This window comes from Coccinella septempunctata, chromosome 3, assembly GCF_907165205.1.
Source record: "Coccinella septempunctata chromosome 3, icCocSept1.1, whole genome shotgun sequence".
In the NCBI taxonomy this organism is placed as follows: Eukaryota; Metazoa; Arthropoda; class Insecta; order Coleoptera; family Coccinellidae; genus Coccinella; species Coccinella septempunctata.
This window is the reverse complement of record NC_058191.1, coordinates 19,885,874-19,905,344: the sequence shown is the minus strand read 5'-3', so window position 1 is coordinate 19,905,344 and position 19,471 is coordinate 19,885,874. Positions and strand designations below refer to the sequence as shown.

Sequence of the window (19,471 nt, the reverse complement as noted above, 5' to 3'; positions counted from 1 at the left end):
TTTCTTCATCATTTTCTTCAACCAGTTCTTCCAAATCTTCATTATCGTCGTCTATCCTGTAATTTATTCTCGATTCTCGTTCGATCGAGTCCGCCAATGCATCTGCCTTATCAGTATTAGTATACGCCATTCCCCTTTCTCCGTGTAGGGGTGGAATTTTAGTCTTTTCTCCTCGTAGGCTTTTTTGCATTCTCCATGCAGAATGATCGATTGTATTCAGTTCTTGAACCCTCTTGTTCCATCTGCTTGTTCTCAGATCTTTCAGGGCATTTTTCAGAACTATCAGAACGCTATGGCGGTTGAGGTTCCTTCTATTCAGATCATTTTTATTCATCCGATATATTCTTCTGAGTCTTCGATTTTCTCGTATAAGATCTTTTACTTCTTTCGCCATGCGGATGACTTGGTGCTGGTCTCTTCACTCGTGCTTTTTTCGTAAGCTTTCAAATCTCTTCCAGTTTATCAACCGCACATTTCAGATCCTCTGGAGTGCTTATTGTTGGAATTTCTGTTATTTCCGATAGTATTAAATGGCTGTATTTAGCCCAATTGTTATATTCTCTTATTTCCATCAGTTTTCCTCTTGGTTCCTCTCCAATTGTCAATTCCACGGGATTGTGGTTTGAGGTTCCATCTTCCATAGTTTCAATAGAGAATTCTTGAGTTATATTTATCAATGTCGCGATATCTATTACATCTGGTATTCATATACCAAAAGCAAGATATGTCGGTAACTCTGTTCCAATCACTATGGCATTTTGTTTTTCGGCGAAATCCTTGAGTTTTTTGCCATTTCTATTCTCTGCTCTGCTGTTCCATAATGGGGATTTACAGTTGAAATCTCCGATGCAGATTTTCGGTTTTGTTCCTTCCAACATGTTGTTTATCTCCTCTTCCAATAAATCATTTGGTGATCGCTTATATGCCGAGGTAATTTCGACTCTTTGACGATTCAATTCGGCAACAATCGTCACTGTTTCTGTTTCTCCTTTTGTTTCGTCGGATCTACTTTTGAAGTAGTGTTTCAAATCTGTTCTCACCAATATTGCTACTCCTCCTCCGGTGTTTGTAGTTCTGTCACATCTATATGTTTCATAATTCATGAAATTCAGTCGTCTGTTCCGGTTTATTCTTGTTTCCTGTAGGGCTATAATATCAGGTTGTCTCTCTGGTATTATTTCTTCTCGGCTCTCGGCTTTCCGAGTGTTGATTCCGTTTATGTTTCACGAGATTATCTTGAGGGATTTCTTCCTAATATCCGTAAAGCCTATTAATTCAGTTCACTGAAAAATGCTTGGAGTTTTTTCTCCATTTCTCTTTCAAATTTCAACATTATCTTGTTGAAAATTTTTTCCGTGAAGATATCTAGATCATCGGCTGGTTCAAATATGTTTCTTTTTTCTGATTGACTATTTATAGTCGGTTTTAATTGAGTTTTCTTTTGTTCCTCTTTCTTCCGCATAGGCTTAGAAGTTTCTTTCTTCTTTTCCTGTTCTGCAGGTTTGGTTATTACAGTTTCCTGAACTTTTCGTGCAGGTGTTGCTTTATTCGACGGCTTTTTCTGTTCTGTCTGTTTTTGGCCGGCTCTCTTCTTTCTGGTCACCAGCTTAAATTCGCCACATCTCTTGTAGCTTGCTGGTTGGCCTTCTTCACCACATAAAGCGCATGTAGCGTTTTTTTCTTCACCTTTCCTGGTGAGTTGACCATCCTTGCTGTTATGGTTTCCCGAATACTTCACACATCTCCACGGGAAGGAGCATTTATTTTGTGCGTGTCCGTACCTTTGGCATCTGAAGCATTGGCTTGGACTTTCTGGCTTTTCTTTTGTTTGATGTCATTTTAGACACCTCAGCATCATCGATTCCCTGGAATCTCAAGTCATTTTTAATCAATTCCAGATCTGCTTCTATTGGAAGATGCCTAATGACGGCGTAAATTTCCTTTTCCTCTTCCATCTGGTATGTGAAATACTCCTTTCCAAGTTGGTCGAAGAATTTAGTTATTTTTCTGTAGTCATCTACAGTTGTGGCTATAATCTTTTCTTTCACAACAGTAGCCCGGTTATAGCGGAATTTCTTGGTATAGAGAGCTTTTGAGATCTCTACCCAATCTGATTTACCCATCATCGTGATGGGTGGGATTTTATCCCTTTTAGGCACTCCCGTTGTCTTCTTGACAGTCTCCTCATCAGAAGAGGAGCTTTCTTTTCGCGCGCGTTTAGTTGGGGGCGCGTTTGGGGCCTTCGCAACCAACGTTGTAGTATCATTTTTCCTTGTTTCGGGTTGCGAAACAATTCCTTTAAGGGAATTATTTTTGGAACCCGCTACCGGTTTTGTAATTGTGGCGTAAGTGGGGAATTTTGGCATATTATTTCGTGTCATTTCCTGTCTCAAGAGGCGCATCTCACCGACCAACTGTGACACAGTTTCGGTCAGTTGACAATTTGAGCTTTCAAATGCCCATTCTCTTCTCTGAGCTTTACAAGCTACCATAGACAACTTATAGATGGGAAACTCTCTTACCAAACGTTTGGAGGTGATTTTAATTTCATCAACACCCACCAGACAGCGCTCGCATCGTGGTTTTCGGTCTTTCGTTACGATTTCCGTTTCCTCCATAGACATAGTTGTCTATGGTTTCCTCTGTCTTTCACTGTTGAACTGTCACAGGGGTAACATTGAGTTTTTGGTTAGCCGGGTGAGCGAATATTGGAATATTCTAAATTTCAACATGGAAAGAAATATGAGGTTGAAACCTAAGTGTTGTGTTCCAAATTGTGAGGATAGGACATGCAAGCGTCATCGGTTTCCGAATCCAGAAAAATATCCTACTCTCTTCAAACTTTGGGTGGAAAAAGTGAATAATTCTATCCTGAAAAATAAAACACCACAACAGATACGGAAAACATATCTTGTTTGTGATAGACATTTTCCAGAAAATTACAAAACAGAGGGCCGAAAAGGAATTTGGGATACTGCTTACCCGTCCTTGTTTCTTCCTGGTGAGTTGAATGAATTGATATGACATGAATTTGTGGTAACCAAATTGGTTATTACATAACTGTTTCGTTAACTATTTATTTCAAGTAATAAATTAATAAATTTTCAGATGAAAGTAATGATGTTCTGGAAATGCAAGAATGTACCAATGTTCCAGAGATCCATGAAGGCAACAATGATCTGATGATAGGGGAACCTGCTGGCTGTTCAAATTCAATCCACTTATTGAGACGAGGAGCAGTCAAGAAAAGGGTGATGATGAACATTCACGAAAAAAATTTACTGAAAAGACTGACTTATCAGAATAGACGAATTCAGAAGATGTCTGATGAAATCAGTCTTTTCAAAAATAGATTAAGATGTGCACAAAAGCTCAATTCCTCACTGAATTTGAATAAAATATTGAAATATGTATCTCAATGCACCATAAATTTTATTCAGTCTCAGTTGAGGAACCAACGGCTTCAACCAAGGGGTTGGCGATTTTTTTCTTATCTCTATTTTTTTAAGTTTAATATTCATATTCAACGTTCACGCGTGAATGTCGTTCTGTCGAGCACGTCTCGGTGATTGATCCTTTTGTTTGGTTTGTTTTCCCGATGATATAAATACTTCGTTTTAAATTATATTCGTGAAGTGAGTTTGAAACTGTAAGTAGTTATACAGTTCATCTTCCTCATTTTTTAACATTGGTGTTATAATTCTCCCACACTGGAGGTTTGTTTACCTCCGTAATACCTTATCGGTTTCGTGGGACATCTGGCTGTGGGAATTCCATTCTAAAGGAGAACGTACACTATCCGTCTGTTTTCCTTCTGTCTTCCCTTTTCTCTCCTCGGCCTCTTTTTGTTCGTTCTTTCAAGCCTCCCAGACGGGCCACTGTGGAGTGAAGACTGTGTCCCTGTATATAGCCCAATCCTTTATATCCCTTCTTCTTCTTCCGCCATGCCTGATTGCGATACATGTACGGGAAGCATCTCTTCTAGATCCCCGGGATTGAAATGCAGTGGTTGCGGGAAATTTTTTCATGCCAAATGCGTGAACCTTTCTAAAGGTGACGTTCCTCGCTTTCAAATGCCTGGGGTTTCTTGGAACTGCGGTGGATGCAGGAGCGGGGGAGATGTGCATAAGCGGCGATCGCTCGCCTTTCCTGTGCATAATGTTGTGGAGGCCTCCCCAGACTCGCTCAGCGTGCTGCAGAATATTCAATCAGAAATGAAGTCCCTTGTTGCTAAATATGAAACTCTTCTTGAATCCGTCAACTTCTGTAGTGACTCCGTCTCTTCGTTTGAGCGCAGCATGTCTGCGATTGATCGAATGATGGTCGATATGGAGCGGATAACCAGAGAAAATATGCAGCTGAAATCTACCGTGAAGGATTTACAGGAGCGCATGGAGGTATTGGAGCAACAGAGTAGAGTCAACAACTTGGAGATCTGTGGTGTTCCCGAGAAGGCCAATGAGAACGTTTCTCATATCATTTCTAGGGTTGCAGAGGTTATTGGTTGTCCCATTAACTCATCCGATGTGGATAGTTTTTACAGAGTCCCAACATTTGACATTTCTAGACCAAAGCCTATCGTGGTTAAGTTCACATCGAAACAGAAGCGGGATGATTTTCTCGGAGCATCTAAGACCAAACGTCGTCAGTCACTGCAACCTAACAAGGGCTTGAAGATTGAGAATATCTCTGATAATTTATATATTAATGAACACTTGACTCCAAAAAACAAGAAACTTCTGAAAAAGACCAAAGAGGTCACACGCAGCAAAAACTATAAGTTTGCTTGGACACGCAATGGTTTCATCTTCGTTAGAAAGGATGATAGGTCGAGGGTCGTTAGGGTCTCTAGTGAAGAGGATCTATCTAAGATCGTATAATTCCTCTGAGTTGTAGTCGGTTTTGTATTTGTTAGTTCATTTTCTTTCTGTTTTTTGTTTTCTTTTCATGGGTCTTTCTGTATATTATCAAAATGTACGTGGTACAAAATCTAAATTGTCAGTACTCAACAGAAATTCATCTATGAGTGAATATGATATAATTTGTCTAACGGAAACTTGGCTCGATGATAATATCTTAGACTCTGAGGTACTAAATAACTCCTATAAAGTCTACCGGCGAGATAGAAGGTCTGGCTCGTCGCTCAAGAGTAGGGGGGGTGGTGTTCTGGTGGCAGTCTCGAATAATCTCACGAGTTTTTCTGAGAGCTCCTGGTGCTCAGAAGCTGAGGACATTTGGGTAACTATAGTTCCTGATCGGGGTAGCAAAGCTAGAGTTCACATTGGATGTGCCTACATCCCACCGAGAGACATGGTGGCTTTAAATTCCTTTACAAGTAGCCTATGTGATATAGTTAATAATAATAATTGTAACGATACCTTTGTTATCTGCGGCGACTTCAACTTGCCAGAAATAAAGTGGAATATGAACCCACTAAATTCCTTCTGTATCCCAAGTAATGCTAGAGATCCCTGTTCGGCTTCCTTCGTGGACGCCATTTCCCTCTCGGGCTTGAATCAGTTCAACAGCTTTGTCAATGTCTCCGGCAATACACTTGACTTAGTTCTTAATAACAATTTCAATATAACCGATTTTCAACTCTCTGAATTCCCTCTAGTTCCTGAAGATCCAAGTCATAATACTTTACAGTTTAATATAAATGTTCCTGTTCAACATAAGAAATGTTTGGGTAATTCACGCAATCGAAATTTCAACCGTGCTGACTTTGGTGCGATAAATGAAGCTCTTGGTGCCATTGATTGGACACGCGAGTTGTCTTACCAAGATCTAGATACTGCTGTGGATAGATTCTATGAGATTTTGGATGATATATTTGATAGTTCAGTCCCTTCCTATCCCAAATACTGCAGAAAATATCCAACTTGGTACTCCCTAGCTTCTATCAAAACCATAAGGGAAAAGAAAAAATTTCATAAGCGGTGGAAGATGTATGCCAACTCGTTGGATTACGCTACATTCAGGCTTTTGAGGGCTAGAGCCAGGCATCTGATCTCAGAGGATTACAAAAAGTATTTGGCGAGTGTGGAGGGTAGCATTGTGGATGATCCGAAGTTTTTCTGGCGATATGTGGGGAATAAGAAGGGTTCTCCTTGTTTGCCTGATTCTGTCGGTACACCCAGTGGTGTCTCGACTAACCCGCAGGAAATTTGTAATAAGTTCTCTGATTATTTTGCCTCAGTTTTTCTTCCTTCCTCGGCTATAACCTATAATGAACCTTCTGAAGGGTTTCCTCTGCATTTATCTAATTTCAATATTGAGCGCGATGATATCCGCACTAAGATCACGTCCATGCGTAATGGGAGTCCTGGCCCTGATGGTATTCCTTCCTCTTTCCTGAAAAATTGTTGCGATTTGATTGTTGAACCTCTATTTATTTTATTCAACAAGTCTTTAAAGGATGGTTGCTTCCCTTATAAATGGAAAGTTAGCAGTATCACCCCTATATTCAAATCAGGGAATAAAAATCTTGTTGAGAACTACAGACCTATTTCTAAACTCTGCGCGATTGGTAAGTTGTTTGAGAGCATCGTGACGGATTTCCTTTATTTTGATTTCAAGAATATATTGAACACCGAACAACATGGTTTCATGAAAAATCGCTCAGTGGAGACTAATATGTCCCTATATGTGGAATATATCTTGGAGAATATGGATTCTGGACTTTCGGTTGGGGCTGTCTATACCGACTTTAGCAAGGCTTTCGATAGAATTGACCACTCCATAATGATTTCTAAGCTTGCTGGGTTTGGTGTGTGTGGGAGTCTTCTCCGGTGGTTTGGGTCCTATTTGACTAATAGACATCAGCGTGTTTGTTTGGGTGGTTTCAGATCTGAAGCGGTTCATATCACATCTGGTGTACCTCAGGGGTCCCACTTAGGCCCATTACTTTTTTTGCTTTTTATTAATGACGTTATTAGATGTTTTAAATTTTGCAGAGTTCTTCTTTATGCCGATGATCTAAAGATGTTTCATTCTATTTCCTGTCCTAACGACACAGTACGTATTCAAGGAGATTTAAATCGATTTGCTGATTTTTGCAAGGAAAACAAGCTTCTTCTAAACCTATCTAAATGCTGCTCTATTACCTTCTCCAGAAAACCCGTCTCTGTGCCAGTTACATACCGAATTTTCGGTGAGCCTATTTCTAACGTCAACTCCGTGAAAGATCTGGGTATCACGTTGGACTCCAAATTGCTCTTCGATCAACATATCTTTAATATTTCGAAAAGGGCCAATCGGATGCTTGGTTTCATATTTCGAACAACATTTGAATTCCGGAGTGCCGACGTGGCTCGCACTCTTTTCCTGGCCTACGTCAACAGCATCTTATGTTTTGGGTCTGTTGTGTGGAATCCGCGCTATGGGATTTATATAGATAGACTGGAGGGTGTTCAGAGGAGGTTCGTGAGACATTGCCAGAGACGATTCTTCCCTCTTGTGAATGATACATCCGAAGTTTATCGGAAATTAAACTTTATTCCTCTTGAGCATCGCAGAAGGATAGCTGATGCAATGTTCACTTACAAACTGGTGAACAACAAAATCGATTGTACTCATTTGTCCAACTATGTAAGGTTGGTCGTTCCCTCTTATAACACTCGACACACGGATACATTTTTTACTGACTTTGCGAGTACCTACTATTTTCTTAACTCTCCAATTCACAGATTAATGAAAACATTTAATGAGCTGTCTAAAGTCACTAACATTGATATATTTTCTGACTCTGCCTCTAGGTTTCGGTCCATTCTTCTTGGTTATTTTCGCCGTTGCAACTGCAGTCGTAGTACCGGTTTGTTGAGGTCGCTCAGATGAATTCCTATGTATACCACACTGTTTTGTATAATTTTTGAATAATAATATCATTTTCTGTTTAATCATCGATTTATGTGTTCAATTTAGGGCTTGATGTTCATATGTGGATAAAATATTTTTTTTTCTGTAACACTGAATTGTGGACACTGCTTTGGGTTCGTCCCGTTTGTGTCCCAAATTAATAAATAAAAATAAATAAATAAATAAAATAAAATATTTTGAACTGCACTGTGTTTTTTTTATTTTCATTATTGTAAATGAAAATTCCTTTGTATGGACTATACTGAAAATATAATGTTTGGTTTTTTCAATTTTCGTTTTTCTTAGTGCCTTTACATGTCCAACCACTCATACTCACTATTATGATAATATATCATTCGAAAAAAATTCGATAAGATCATATTATCATATTTTGAGTGAGTGATTTAGAATTCAAAATAGGAAATAAATTGGAAGAATCAGAAGGGTGAGGTTATTTTAAATATTCGCGCCAATTAGTACCATTTATCACCGCCAGTTGGCAGCATTTTAACAAATAACAACACCCACCAGGGGGCGTATTAAACCCAAACATTAGAGGGAGAGTTTCCCATCTATAAGTTGTCTATGCAAGCTCCTCGCGTTCGCCGTCGCTGAATTCTTCAGCATCGGTTGCTTCCATATAGGAACCCTCATTATCTGAGGTTTCCGACATGGTTTTATACTCAGATTTCTCAAAATATCAAACAATTTGAAAATAATATAATAAAATATTCAGGAATCTTCACTGAAATAGTCTAATATAAAACTATGGTATAAAGCCAAAAGTTTTCTACGCTATGAGAAAAATCAGAAAAAAGATTCGAAAAATGAGGTCACCTGATGTTTTCTGCAGTACCAACGATTCAAGATCTGGACATTGATAGATGAACACTAACTTTGAAAATTTTAACGAATTAAAATTCTGATAACAAATATAGAACCTACACAAACTTCACAGACGGAAACTTATTAAAACTATACCTACTAAGAAGAGATATCCGAAATGGACGAACATGAGCACCCTAGCACGACAATGTACAAGAAGAAATTAACCGATCAAGGGATAAATGGTTTATAGCAAATGCCCGGAACCAATGAAAAGCAGGTTAGGTTTAGTGGGTCGCGAACTCAGCAGAGTGAGTAACACCACAGAGTTCCCTAGAAATGGGTTCCTCTGGGCGAGAGATAGAGCCCCGTGTTTTTTTCACGATCGCAGATTCCCCCTGCTGTAAAAAAAAACTTAACTAACACTAAAAGGGATTTAGGGAAAACTATTGAATTGAATTTTTTTTCAGATTAATCTTGGAGGTCCTGAGTTGAAGAGATGTCTGGTGAAGGAGGAGAGTGAGGTTGGAATGTTACTTCGAACACTGACTTATCTGTGTGTGAATATTAGGAAATCTAGAGTTATTTAAGACCGAGAGTAAATAAATATTTTTAAAGTTTTGATGTATGAAGTAACCCTTAAATCCGACAGATAGTTGATGAATACTCAAGTAAGGAAATCAATAAAGCATGAAATCAATTTCTAATGACTTTCTAACTCTTACAATAAACATTATCTCACATCAATGAATCGATTACAAACAAAAATTCTCTTAATACGTATGAAGAATTTTTTTATAGCCAAATTTGTTATTAAATCTATGGCAGTGAAATGATTCATTCACAATAAATCCGTCAAAATAGTTTGAGTTAAATCTGTATTGGAAAGTTATCTTTTGAAAGCTTTAGAACTAATTTTGTCTGAATTTTTATTATTTTTCTTCATCTTTGTATCTGTCTTGCATTCTTTGTCGTCACAGCTTGCAGAAGGCTTCAAATTGGCAGCTTTTTCTGAGTGGTTCGAGGCAACATCGTTCAAACTTTGAGATTTCTTCACTAGAATGACATTCTCGATGGGTTGATTGATGTCAATGGCTGGTTGTCTCTTCAAAGTGCTAGAAGTAAGAATTCATTAATTAATAAATTTGGTTATTATATATCCAAAGTAAATGAGTATCAGAAAAACTTGAATAGGCAATATAAATTCTCGTTCCCAAAAATTTTACTTGCTGTACAATTCTGGGTAAAGGAACCAATAAAACTCTTTGTTCTAGAGCGACTTTTCGATGAATTTTATCATCTTCTTCAGGCTAAAAATTACAATAAAATATTTGTTAATTGAATAAACACAACATGGCAAAGTATAAATTAATAGACAGATTCACAACAATAATATCAATAAAAAAAAAATATAGACCTTATTACTGTTCCACTACATATCTAAAGGATATTTACCTGAGAACAAGTGACAGCTGATGAATTCAGCCTCGTTAAACTTTTCATTATTTAAAAGAACATCAAAACAAACAATCAACAGTGTATAGGGAGGCAACATCGATGATATGCATTCTTTGTTGGTCAAGCATACAATTGAAACTGAAAGATCGTGAACCAGACACAATCTCTTATCAGTTGGCTGACAACCTGTTTATGCAATGCAAGTAGCATTGACTTAAAGATGAGTGATCAGTATTAAAATTGACGGTATTAGGTGTTACTTTTATGAAAACCATCTCTTTAAAAAGGCGCTTGGATAGATTATTTTCGCGACACAATATACGCGGGTTGTCCAAATCAAAACGGTGACCACTCTGAACGCAATGAGCTGAGAGCCCGGTTGTGGCTCTCATATTGACACAGTCATTATTGTGCTGTTTCATCCTAGTCTCAAGATATTGTTTAGTCTGTCCTACGTATTTAGAGTTACAACCCATACAGCCAACACAATAGACCAATCCGGACTGTTTACCCAAAGGAGAGTTGTCCTTAACTTTTGAAAATAATTTTTTCAAAGTATTACACGGGTAAGTGACAACTGCGGTTGCTGGTGAAGTGAGATACTTTAAAATATCTTATGTTAAAGGTTTGTCAGAGAGTATTAAAAATATTATGAGACCGTTGGGCGTTGCAGTTGTCACTTACCCGTGTAATACTTTGAAAAAATTATTTTCAAAAGTTAAGGACAGCTCTCCTTTGGGTAAACTGTCCGGATTGGTCTATTGTGTTGGCTGTGGGGGTTGTAACTCTAAATACGTAGGACAGACTAAACAATATCTTGAGACTAGGACGAAACAGCACAATAATGACTGTGTCAATATGAGAGCCACAACCGGGCTCTCAGATCATTGCGTTCAGAGTGGTCACCGATTTGATTTGGACAACCCGCGTATATTGTGTCGCGAACAAAACCTATCCTTTTTAAAGAGATGGTTTTCATAAAAGTAACAACTAATACCGTCAATTTTAATACTGATCACGCGTCTTTAAGTCAATGCTACTTGCATTGCATAAACAGGTTGTCAGCCAACTGATAAGAGATTGTGTCTGGTTCACGATCTTTCAGTTTCAATTGTATGCTTGACCAACAAAGAAGTATATCATCGGTTTTAGGTTAAAACGATTTGGCAGGTGGTTTATCCTCGTAATCCTTTTCCTTTAATCTGTGCTACGTTTTTACCTGGTGAGTTGTTTAGTTAAGTCTAGGCTGAATTAAGTATTTTCGTCAGTTGGTACTTCTTTCTAGCAATCTAGTTTTTCTTAGGACATAATGTCTAATGAGAGCCCCGGGGGTGAACCCCGGGTCTCCAGTCTTCTCTCCCCAAGGGCATACCATGCCTTATGTAGATTAGATCCCCCTGATAGAGCTAATTCCCCTAATTCTGTAGATTTTAATCTCCTACGAGAGGAAATTGCAGTATTGAGCAAAACAGCCAGTGATACACAAGATACTGAATTGTTGAGGGAAATTGAAAATCTTTCTCAAGTTATTGCCAGGCGTAATAATGTAACTAATGCAAGAAATTCATTTAGATATAATGCTTCAGATAGAGGTCCTTTTTGCGTTATTATCGAATCCATTAACTCGAATATTAGTAATCTCAACCCAATGAATATTGGTAAGATAATATATAATTCGAATTATTCTATTAATTTAAATGTTACAAATATATGTAGGAAAGGCCTTAAACGGGTTGGGGTTTGTTTTTCTATGGCTGATCAAGCTAATTGGTTTGTGGAAAATCATACTTTTTCATTGGATAGCTACGATGTATATATTCCAGCTCGAATGGTAACATCGATGGGAATAGTACGTGACATTGGTTCAGATATTACCGAGGAGGATATCATTCAGCATGGAGTCGGTATTTCCCCTAAAGTTCCAGTTCTCAGAGTTCGTAGGTTTAAGCGTACCTCCCAAGTAAATGGTGTCACAACTCAAGTTCCCTCTGGGACCTGTTTGATAACCTTTCAAGGGACCTCCCTACCCAAACATTTTGAAATCTTTAGCATACGGACTGAAGTATCGCTTTATATTCCACCTGTGATTCAATGTCGTAAATGTTTACGATTTGGACACATACAAACCCAATGCAGGGGTAACTTCAGGTGCTCAACTTGTGGTGAGTCTCATGATAATCTTATTGACTGTTCTACCTCTCCTAGGTGTATTTTCTGTAAAGGTCCCCACTCTGCTAATAATAAAATGTGTTCTGAATACCTTCGGCAAGTAAAGATAAGAGAGTTGATGGCATTGCACAATCTTTCACTTTATGAAGCTAATCAGGCTACTAGAAGGCAATCGGCTCCTCTACCTTCAGAATTTCCCTCAAATTTAAACCGCTCATCCCCCAACACTTCTCCTGTTTTAAGCTCCACACAAATGCGAAAAACCTCCTCCCCTCGTACTTTCAGTAAAGCTCCACTTAAGAGGAAAGAAAGGCCAGAGGGATATGATAAGGTAGCCCACTCTCAGGCACTGTTTTCTTATACTCCGAGTAACACAAACATCTTGATTTCAAATCCTTCTACCTCTAGTTCTGCTCTTCCACCTCAAAAACTCATTATCACAGAGTCAGCTTTAAATGTGCCTCTTTCCCCCTCCTCGAACGACGAAGATATCTCTAACAAAGAAGCTAATATTAACAATGTGGATAACTCCAAATCAACTCCTACACCGCTTGACTGGAGCATGGAAGTCTCCCTTCCAGGCTTCACTTAATCGTCTTTATTGAAAAAAAAAAAAAAAATAATAATAATAATAATGAATAAATATAAAACAAGTAAACAAGTCAATTTTTTTTTTTTTTTTTTTTGCATATATTGAATCTCTGCCATCAACTTTTGTCGGCTATGTTATTGACTTATATTCAATAATTCAATTTAACAACCTTAAAAGCTTATAATGGCTCCTCTCAGAATATTACACTGGAATATCCATTCACTTCTACAGAACATGGTCGATTTAAAAGTTCTCATTAGGGACCATAACCCTGACATTGTCTTGTTGAACGAAACCTTTCTTAGCTCCAATATTAGTGTGACATTACGCGGGTATTCACTGGTCAGGGAAGATAGAGATGACGGTTTTGGCGGAATAGCGGCAGCAATCAGATGCAACCTTCCGTTCAGATGTGTCCCACTTGATAATATAGGGTTCCCAAGAAGAGTGCAAAAGCTTGCACTTGAGGTTCAGTCCCTTCGAATAATCTGCATGTACTCCCCTCCAGATGTCAGGTTAACTGTCACGTGTCTCAAAAACTTAACTCCGTTTTTTACCCCTCAATTTTTGTTAGTGGGAGATCTCAATACTCAAAACCCATTATGGGGTTCAGGAGTTATGAATCAAAATGGTGCAGCTCTAGAGTCGTTTTTGCAGACAGAGGATCTGATTGTTCTTAATGACGGTACCCCCACTCGGTTTACCCCCCCTGGAGTTAACCCTAGCGCGGTAGATATGGCGCTCTGTTCATCTACGATCGCTCTAAACATGCAATGGACTGTTGTCCCTGATTGTAGCATGAGTGATCATTTTCCTATCCTGGTTGATTATAGGAGACCTGCAGGCGGACAAGTGGATACTGGAATGTACTCCTCTCGCAAATACAACCTTAAGAGAGCAAACTGGCAGGAATACACATCTTGTCTCAGTGGTGAGTTTCTTGGAAAAGATTCAGCCAGCACTGAATTGGGGGAGATCCTCATGTTGATCTCTCATGCGGCCGACAGGTCCATTCCAAAATGTAAACCTCCTGTGTCAGGTATTTTTAAGGTACATTGGTGGGATGATGAGGTGTCTGCGGCGGTGGAGGAGAGAAGAGCGATGTTGAGAAAATATCGAAATGAACCTACATATGAAAATTATACAGCTGTCAAGCAGAAGAGAGCTTTTTGTAGAAGACTCATGAGAAACAAAAAGAGATCGTCTTTCAGAACTTTCTGTGAAGGTATCGACTTCATAACTCTTCAAAAAATGTGGAAAGTAGTCAAAAAATTTTCAGGTTCCACGTCATCATCTTCTTTTGCTCCTTCCAAAAAATGTATGCTTTCTGTACTCAAGAGCCTTGCTAAGTCTGACCCTAATAATATGCCCTCATTGTCTGCTGATGATTCCTGCCCCCCGTTTTCTCTGGATGAACTTCTTCTGGCTCTGACAAACAAGAGAGACTCAGCCCCAGGCTTGGATGGTATTTCATATCAGCTCTTTGTACATGCTCCAATGTCTGTTAAACTTCACCTTCTGGCTGCCTTCAATCGGATTTTGTACTCTGGAACAATACCTGAAGAGTGCAAGGAAACTCTAATAATTCCCCTGTTGAAGAAGGGTAAATCTCCTGATCTTCCTGGCAGCTATAGACCTATTGCCCTTATGCCGTGTGTCACAAAGATCCTCGAGACACTTGTGAAAAATCGAATTGAGGAGCTCATCGAGACTCGAATAGGCCCAGATCGTCCTCTTTTTGGCTTCCGAAGGGGTCGTTCAGTCAACGATTGTCTGGCTTTTCTCGCTGGGTTTGTCTATCGGGCATTCTCTCGTGGTGAGAGGGTGATGGCTGTATTCTTAGATATCAAAGGTGCTTACGACCATGTTCTTCCCTCTGTGCTTCTGGGTGACCTTGAGATGGCCTCTGTGCCCCCAACTCTCATTCGGCTTATTGTTCATATGTTGATAAACAGAACATTGTTCATCACCCATCCAGCAGTTGGGATCATCCTTGGTCCTGTGACACCCTCGTGTGGTCTGGGACAGGGTTCAGTGTTGGCTCCTCCTCTTTATAATTTGTATTCTCTCCTTCCTGCTGATTCTCTGTCTCCTGGTACCGTTAGCCTGCAGTTTGCAGATGACTTTGCCCTTCTTGTAAGTGGTACTGATTTACAGTCAATGATAGATCAGCTTTCAGCTGACCTGGGGAGGATACATGCTTGGATGTCTGATAGGAATCTTTCACTTTCCCCAGAAAAATCGTCAGCAATGATTTTCTCTAAATCTAGGACTCGTGTTGACCTCCCTAATGTGTCTTGTCGCGATCAGAATATCCCCTGGAAGTCTTCACTTAAATATCTTGGTGTTCAACTTGAGAGCAATTTTCGCTGGGGCGGGCAGATTGCCACTGCATGCGCTAAGACTTCGGGTGCACTGAATATCATTAAAGCATTGGGCAGGACAGCATGGGGCTGTCATCCTGCCATACTAATCAGAATATATAAAGTACTGGCTTTACCGCATTTAGATTATGCGAGCTTTCTTTATGGGAGATGCTCTAAATATAACCTGGAGCGTCTTGATAGGGCACAATATGCGGTCCTGCGGGCGGCAATGTCCCTGTTGAAGTCTACCCCAACTAATGTAATCATTTATGAGTCAGCACAGCAACCTCTTGCGTACAGACGTAGGTGGCTGGCGTTTAAGTATGTTTCAAAGATCCTTCAGGTGGAAGACCACCCAGTTCGCAAGATATTTGGACAGCATGAAGTTTTGGACCATCTCTGGCAGCGTACATCCATACCCCCTCTTGTTCAGGCATTCTCTGACCTGTCCACCAGAAAACAACTCATAAAGGCCATGCAGAATATCCCATTTTATGAAATTTCCCTTCAGGTTAGACTCAACAGAGTTTTTGTAATTAATTCGGGCCTTCCAAAGTTTTCAATATCGAATCCTCGGGAGTTTGTTGCGTTAGTGGCGGAAAAGTTTCCTCAACATAGTATATTTTTTACAGATGCGTCGCTGTCCAAATCTCCGGACTCAGTAGGTTATGGTGTGTTCTGCTCAAACCCATTGATAAAAATGTCAGCCCGTTTACCAGATCACTGGTCTATATTCACTGCAGAAATGTATGCCGTGGGAACTGCTGTTCAAATGATTCGGCAGCATAATATCTCCAGAGCGTTGATAGTGTCGGATTCCTTGAGTGTGTTGGAAGCGCTCAAATCAGCTAATTTTAGTTCTAGTACGGATTGCATCACGATAAGAACCTTCAAACTCCTTCATCAGGCCAGGAAGGCCGGGGTTGCGGTCAGGTGCCTCTGGGTTCCTAGCCACTCCTATATACATGGTAATGATATCGCTGATATGTTGGCCAATCAAGGCAGATATAAGGTTGGTCCTCCTATCATCCCGGGTGGACCTAGAGAACTGTGGCCAGAATTCCGTAGGGAACTAAAAAACACCTGGATTAACGATTTTTATCAGATCTGTGCCCTGAAAGGGCGTGTCTATGCGTTATATGCCTCTCGCAACACCTTTTTGGATGATCCCTGGTTTTCGAAAATCAACCGGCCACGCCGTTTCTTCACGGTCGTTCTACGTTTGAGATCCGGTCATTGCCTTACGCCATCTTACCTTCATAGAATAGGACTTAAAGAGTCAAACTTATGTGATTGTGGTGAGGTAGGAGATATCGTACACTTGTTTTTCGGTTGTGTTAATAACTTGAGCAGAAGTAGCGGGCTGTATACTGCACTTTCCTTGCATGAGAGTTCTTTACCTGTTAACATATATAATTGTATTTTTTCTGAAAAACTAGAAGTGCTGGATTTGCTGGTTGAGTTTCTTTCTAGTAGTGGCTTGCGAGTGTAGTGGCATGCCTGGTCGGCCTGGACTTAGTTCCTGTGTGTGCTTTTGCCTTAACTGCTTGTTGCCTTCCTTACTCCATTAGCCTACCACCTATAGCATGTAAAGCATGAAATTAAATCCCAAAATATTAATGATATAAAGAATGTCCCTCAGTTGACCTAACCTGGGATTGGAACTCCAAGACTCCTGATGCCCCAGGACCCAGGAATTAGGAATAAGAAGCAATACTACAACACAGAGATTGGGTGCATAGTCTTTCAGGCTGAGCCCATATTCAGGCCTTTTCAGTCAGGGGCATCACTGGCTGCTGAGTAGTCTGCTTGAGAATCAAGAAGAAGAAGAAGAAGTATATCATCGATGTTGCCTCCCTATACACTGTTGATTGTTTGTTTTGATGTTCTTTTAAATAATGAAAAGTTTAACGAGGCTGAATTCATCAGCTGTCAATTGTTCTTAGGTAAATATCCTTCAGATATGTAGTGGAACAGTAATAAGGTCTATATTTTCTTTTTATTGATATTATTGTTGTAAATCTGTCTATTTATTTATACTTTGCCATGTTGTGTTTATTTAATTAACAAATATTTTATTGTTATTTTAAGCCTGAAGAAGATGATAAAATTCATCGAAACGTCGCTTTAGAACAAAGAGTTTTATTGGTTCCTTTACCCAGAATTGTACAGCAAGCAAAATAAAATAATTCATCATATCATAATGATAAGACCTATTCACATATTCACAGTGTTAGGAATAAAGATATTCTGGACTGGATAGTCGTCCTCATTTCACTCTTTGTCCTAGTGAACTGTATATTTGATTTTATGTGTTGAAAAAGACACTACTTCCAATACCATGTCAAATATAAAATTTTATTTTCGAAAATTTTCGAAGAATTCGTTAAGATTACAAGTAAATAGACATGGCTTTTTCGAAGAGAAAAAATTGAAGTGATTTGAAAAATAATATATATCTCTAAAAATCAACTGGCTAATGGACGAGTTCAGTAACGTTTGTCAACTTTGTGAATAATAGAAAGAACTCTTTCAATGGAATCGTATTTTTTTAAAATTATATTTGTGCCTTTCAGTTGCTTTCATCATTTTACAATCTTTGGAATGTCCCCTGCTCTCCAATCCAAGTGACATAAAAGAAAATGTATATTGAATTTTCGAGGTGAGCTTTTAAATTATTCAAGCGTTCATTTTATGTTTCGTGCATTATATTTACGGTTTCATCCCTAGACTAATAATTTATTCATTATTAGACTATGATTTCATCACATAACAAATTAGTAGTTGAGGCGTTTTGTGATGAAACCATGGTCTAATAATGAATAAATTATTAGTCTATGGATGAAACCATAAATATAATGCATGAAACACGAAAAAAACACCTGAATAATGTTGAAACTCACCTTGAAAATTCAATATACATTTTTTTTATATCATCCATAGACTAATAATTTATTCATTATTAGACTATGATTTCATCACATAACAAATTAGTAGTTGAGGCGTTTTGTGATGAAACCATGGTCTAATAATGAATAAATTATTAGTCTATGGATGAAACCATAAATATAATGCATGAAACACGAAAAAAACGACTGAATAATGTTGAAACTCACCTTGAAAATTCAATATAAATTTTTTTTATATCACTCCCATCGCTCTAGTAAACCTCGAATCCAGTGATATGCGACTAAGGAATCTGCCCAACAATATAAAGACAAAAAATTCAACTCTATGGACCTTTTTATCACAGTAGCTACCTTTATGCCTAATACGGCTACACAAAGTTCTAAACGGGGCAAGGTGATTTGTTTGCTTGGTGCTACCTTACTTTTTGCTAAAAGTAACTCACTCGAATACTCATTTTTTTTACAAACAACGGCCTGCGCCGTAGCTCCTTTCTGAGGTATCTACAAAGGTATGCAACGAGAAATGAGTGGAAAAACTGATAACAGCCAGTCTTGGAATAGATAAATTTTTGAAATTTCTCAATTCTTTTAAAAAATTGCTCCAAATTCTCTACATGGTCGAAGGAATAGATTCATCCCAACATATTTTTTCTTTTCTTTTTTTTTGTGTGTTTATGTACAGGCTGGGCAAAATTCCATGTCTACTGAAGGGATCTCAAGAAATATAGCAGCTAGAAGAAAACTGATAATACATTCTCTAGCTCTTTTTTCTTGACTAATCTAAAACTGAAATCAGATCTAGCCTTGCGTTAATAGATTTTGAGTTATAAACGAAATTGAGAAATTGTCATTTTCAATGAAGCTAAATAACTTGCTCATTTGAACTCGTATTCGAAATGTGTTGTTACATTCTAGAGAGGCACTTTTTGATGAAGAATTCGAATATGATATTATTAAAATTTTTGATCCAGTCATTTTCGATATACGACAGGGATTTCCGAAATTCCAAATGTAAACTATAGTTGAAAATATATCCATCTTGATAAAATTTTTTTGCTGATTTCAAAAATGTACCATATGTCGCTTTTCACATGAATATAACATAAGAAAAACAAATTCAACACTACTTCCTGCTTTTCGATTCACATTTGAATTTTCAGTAGGCTGGCGTAACCGTAACATTATGGTTCGTGAACTCCATGTAATTCTATTTGAAGTCAACCCTCTGTGACAGGAATCACCGACAGTCGAATAATGTTTTCTTTTATAAATTGATATCGAAATCGATATCCTTA

At 38.6% G+C, this 19,471-nt stretch overlaps 5 protein-coding genes across 8 annotated transcripts in view; 4 read left to right on the top strand and 1 right to left on the bottom strand.

The window, feature by feature from the left end:
• The first annotated feature begins 2,648 nt into the window (after window positions 1–2,648).
• LOC123310335 lies at window positions 2,649–3,569 on the top strand. Its single transcript, XM_044893801.1, has 2 exons — window positions 2,649–3,001; window positions 3,109–3,569. The coding sequence occupies exons 1-2, from the start codon at window positions 2,731–2,733 to the stop codon at window positions 3,567–3,569; spliced, it is 732 nt and encodes a 243-aa protein (XP_044749736.1). The 5' UTR covers window positions 2,649–2,730.
• Window positions 3,570–3,944: 375 nt separating this feature from the next.
• On the top strand, window positions 3,945–4,880 carry LOC123310334. The gene has a single exon (XM_044893800.1). The coding sequence runs from the start codon at window positions 3,945–3,947 to the stop codon at window positions 4,878–4,880; it is 936 nt and encodes a 311-aa protein (XP_044749735.1).
• Window positions 4,881–5,022: 142 nt separating this feature from the next.
• Window positions 5,023–6,898, top strand: LOC123310333. The gene is made up of 2 exons (XM_044893799.1): window positions 5,023–6,529; window positions 6,849–6,898. The coding sequence occupies exons 1-2, from the start codon at window positions 5,023–5,025 to the stop codon at window positions 6,896–6,898; spliced, it is 1,557 nt and encodes a 518-aa protein (XP_044749734.1).
• A 2,468-nt stretch (window positions 6,899–9,366) lies between these two features.
• Window positions 9,367–19,471, bottom strand: part of LOC123310584 (cytosolic carboxypeptidase 2-like) — a 799,664-nt gene continuing 789,559 nt past the window's right edge. For both annotated transcript variants that reach the window (XM_044894135.1, XM_044894134.1), the window contains one exon: window positions 9,367–9,797. In XM_044894135.1, the coding sequence (XP_044750070.1) occupies window positions 9,572–9,797 (226 nt within the window). In that variant the 3' untranslated portion in view covers window positions 9,367–9,571. The remainder of the gene's footprint in view (window positions 9,798–19,471) is intronic.
• On the top strand, window positions 11,303–17,044 carry LOC123310585. 3 transcript variants are annotated; one of them, XR_006537380.1, is made up of 2 exons: window positions 11,303–11,362; window positions 16,910–17,042. XR_006537380.1 is itself a non-coding variant. In XM_044894136.1 (2 exons), the coding sequence occupies exons 1-2, from the start codon at window positions 15,968–15,970 to the stop codon at window positions 16,916–16,918; spliced, it is 612 nt and encodes a 203-aa protein (XP_044750071.1). In that variant the 5' UTR covers window positions 15,903–15,967; the 3' UTR covers window positions 16,919–17,044. The 3 variants fall into 3 exon arrangements, 1 of the variants encoding a protein (XP_044750071.1); XM_044894136.1 differs by lacking the exon at window positions 11,303–11,362 and adding an exon at window positions 15,903–16,570 and having other exon boundaries at window positions 16,910–17,044; XR_006537379.1 differs by lacking the exon at window positions 11,303–11,362 and adding an exon at window positions 15,903–16,855 and having other exon boundaries at window positions 16,910–17,036.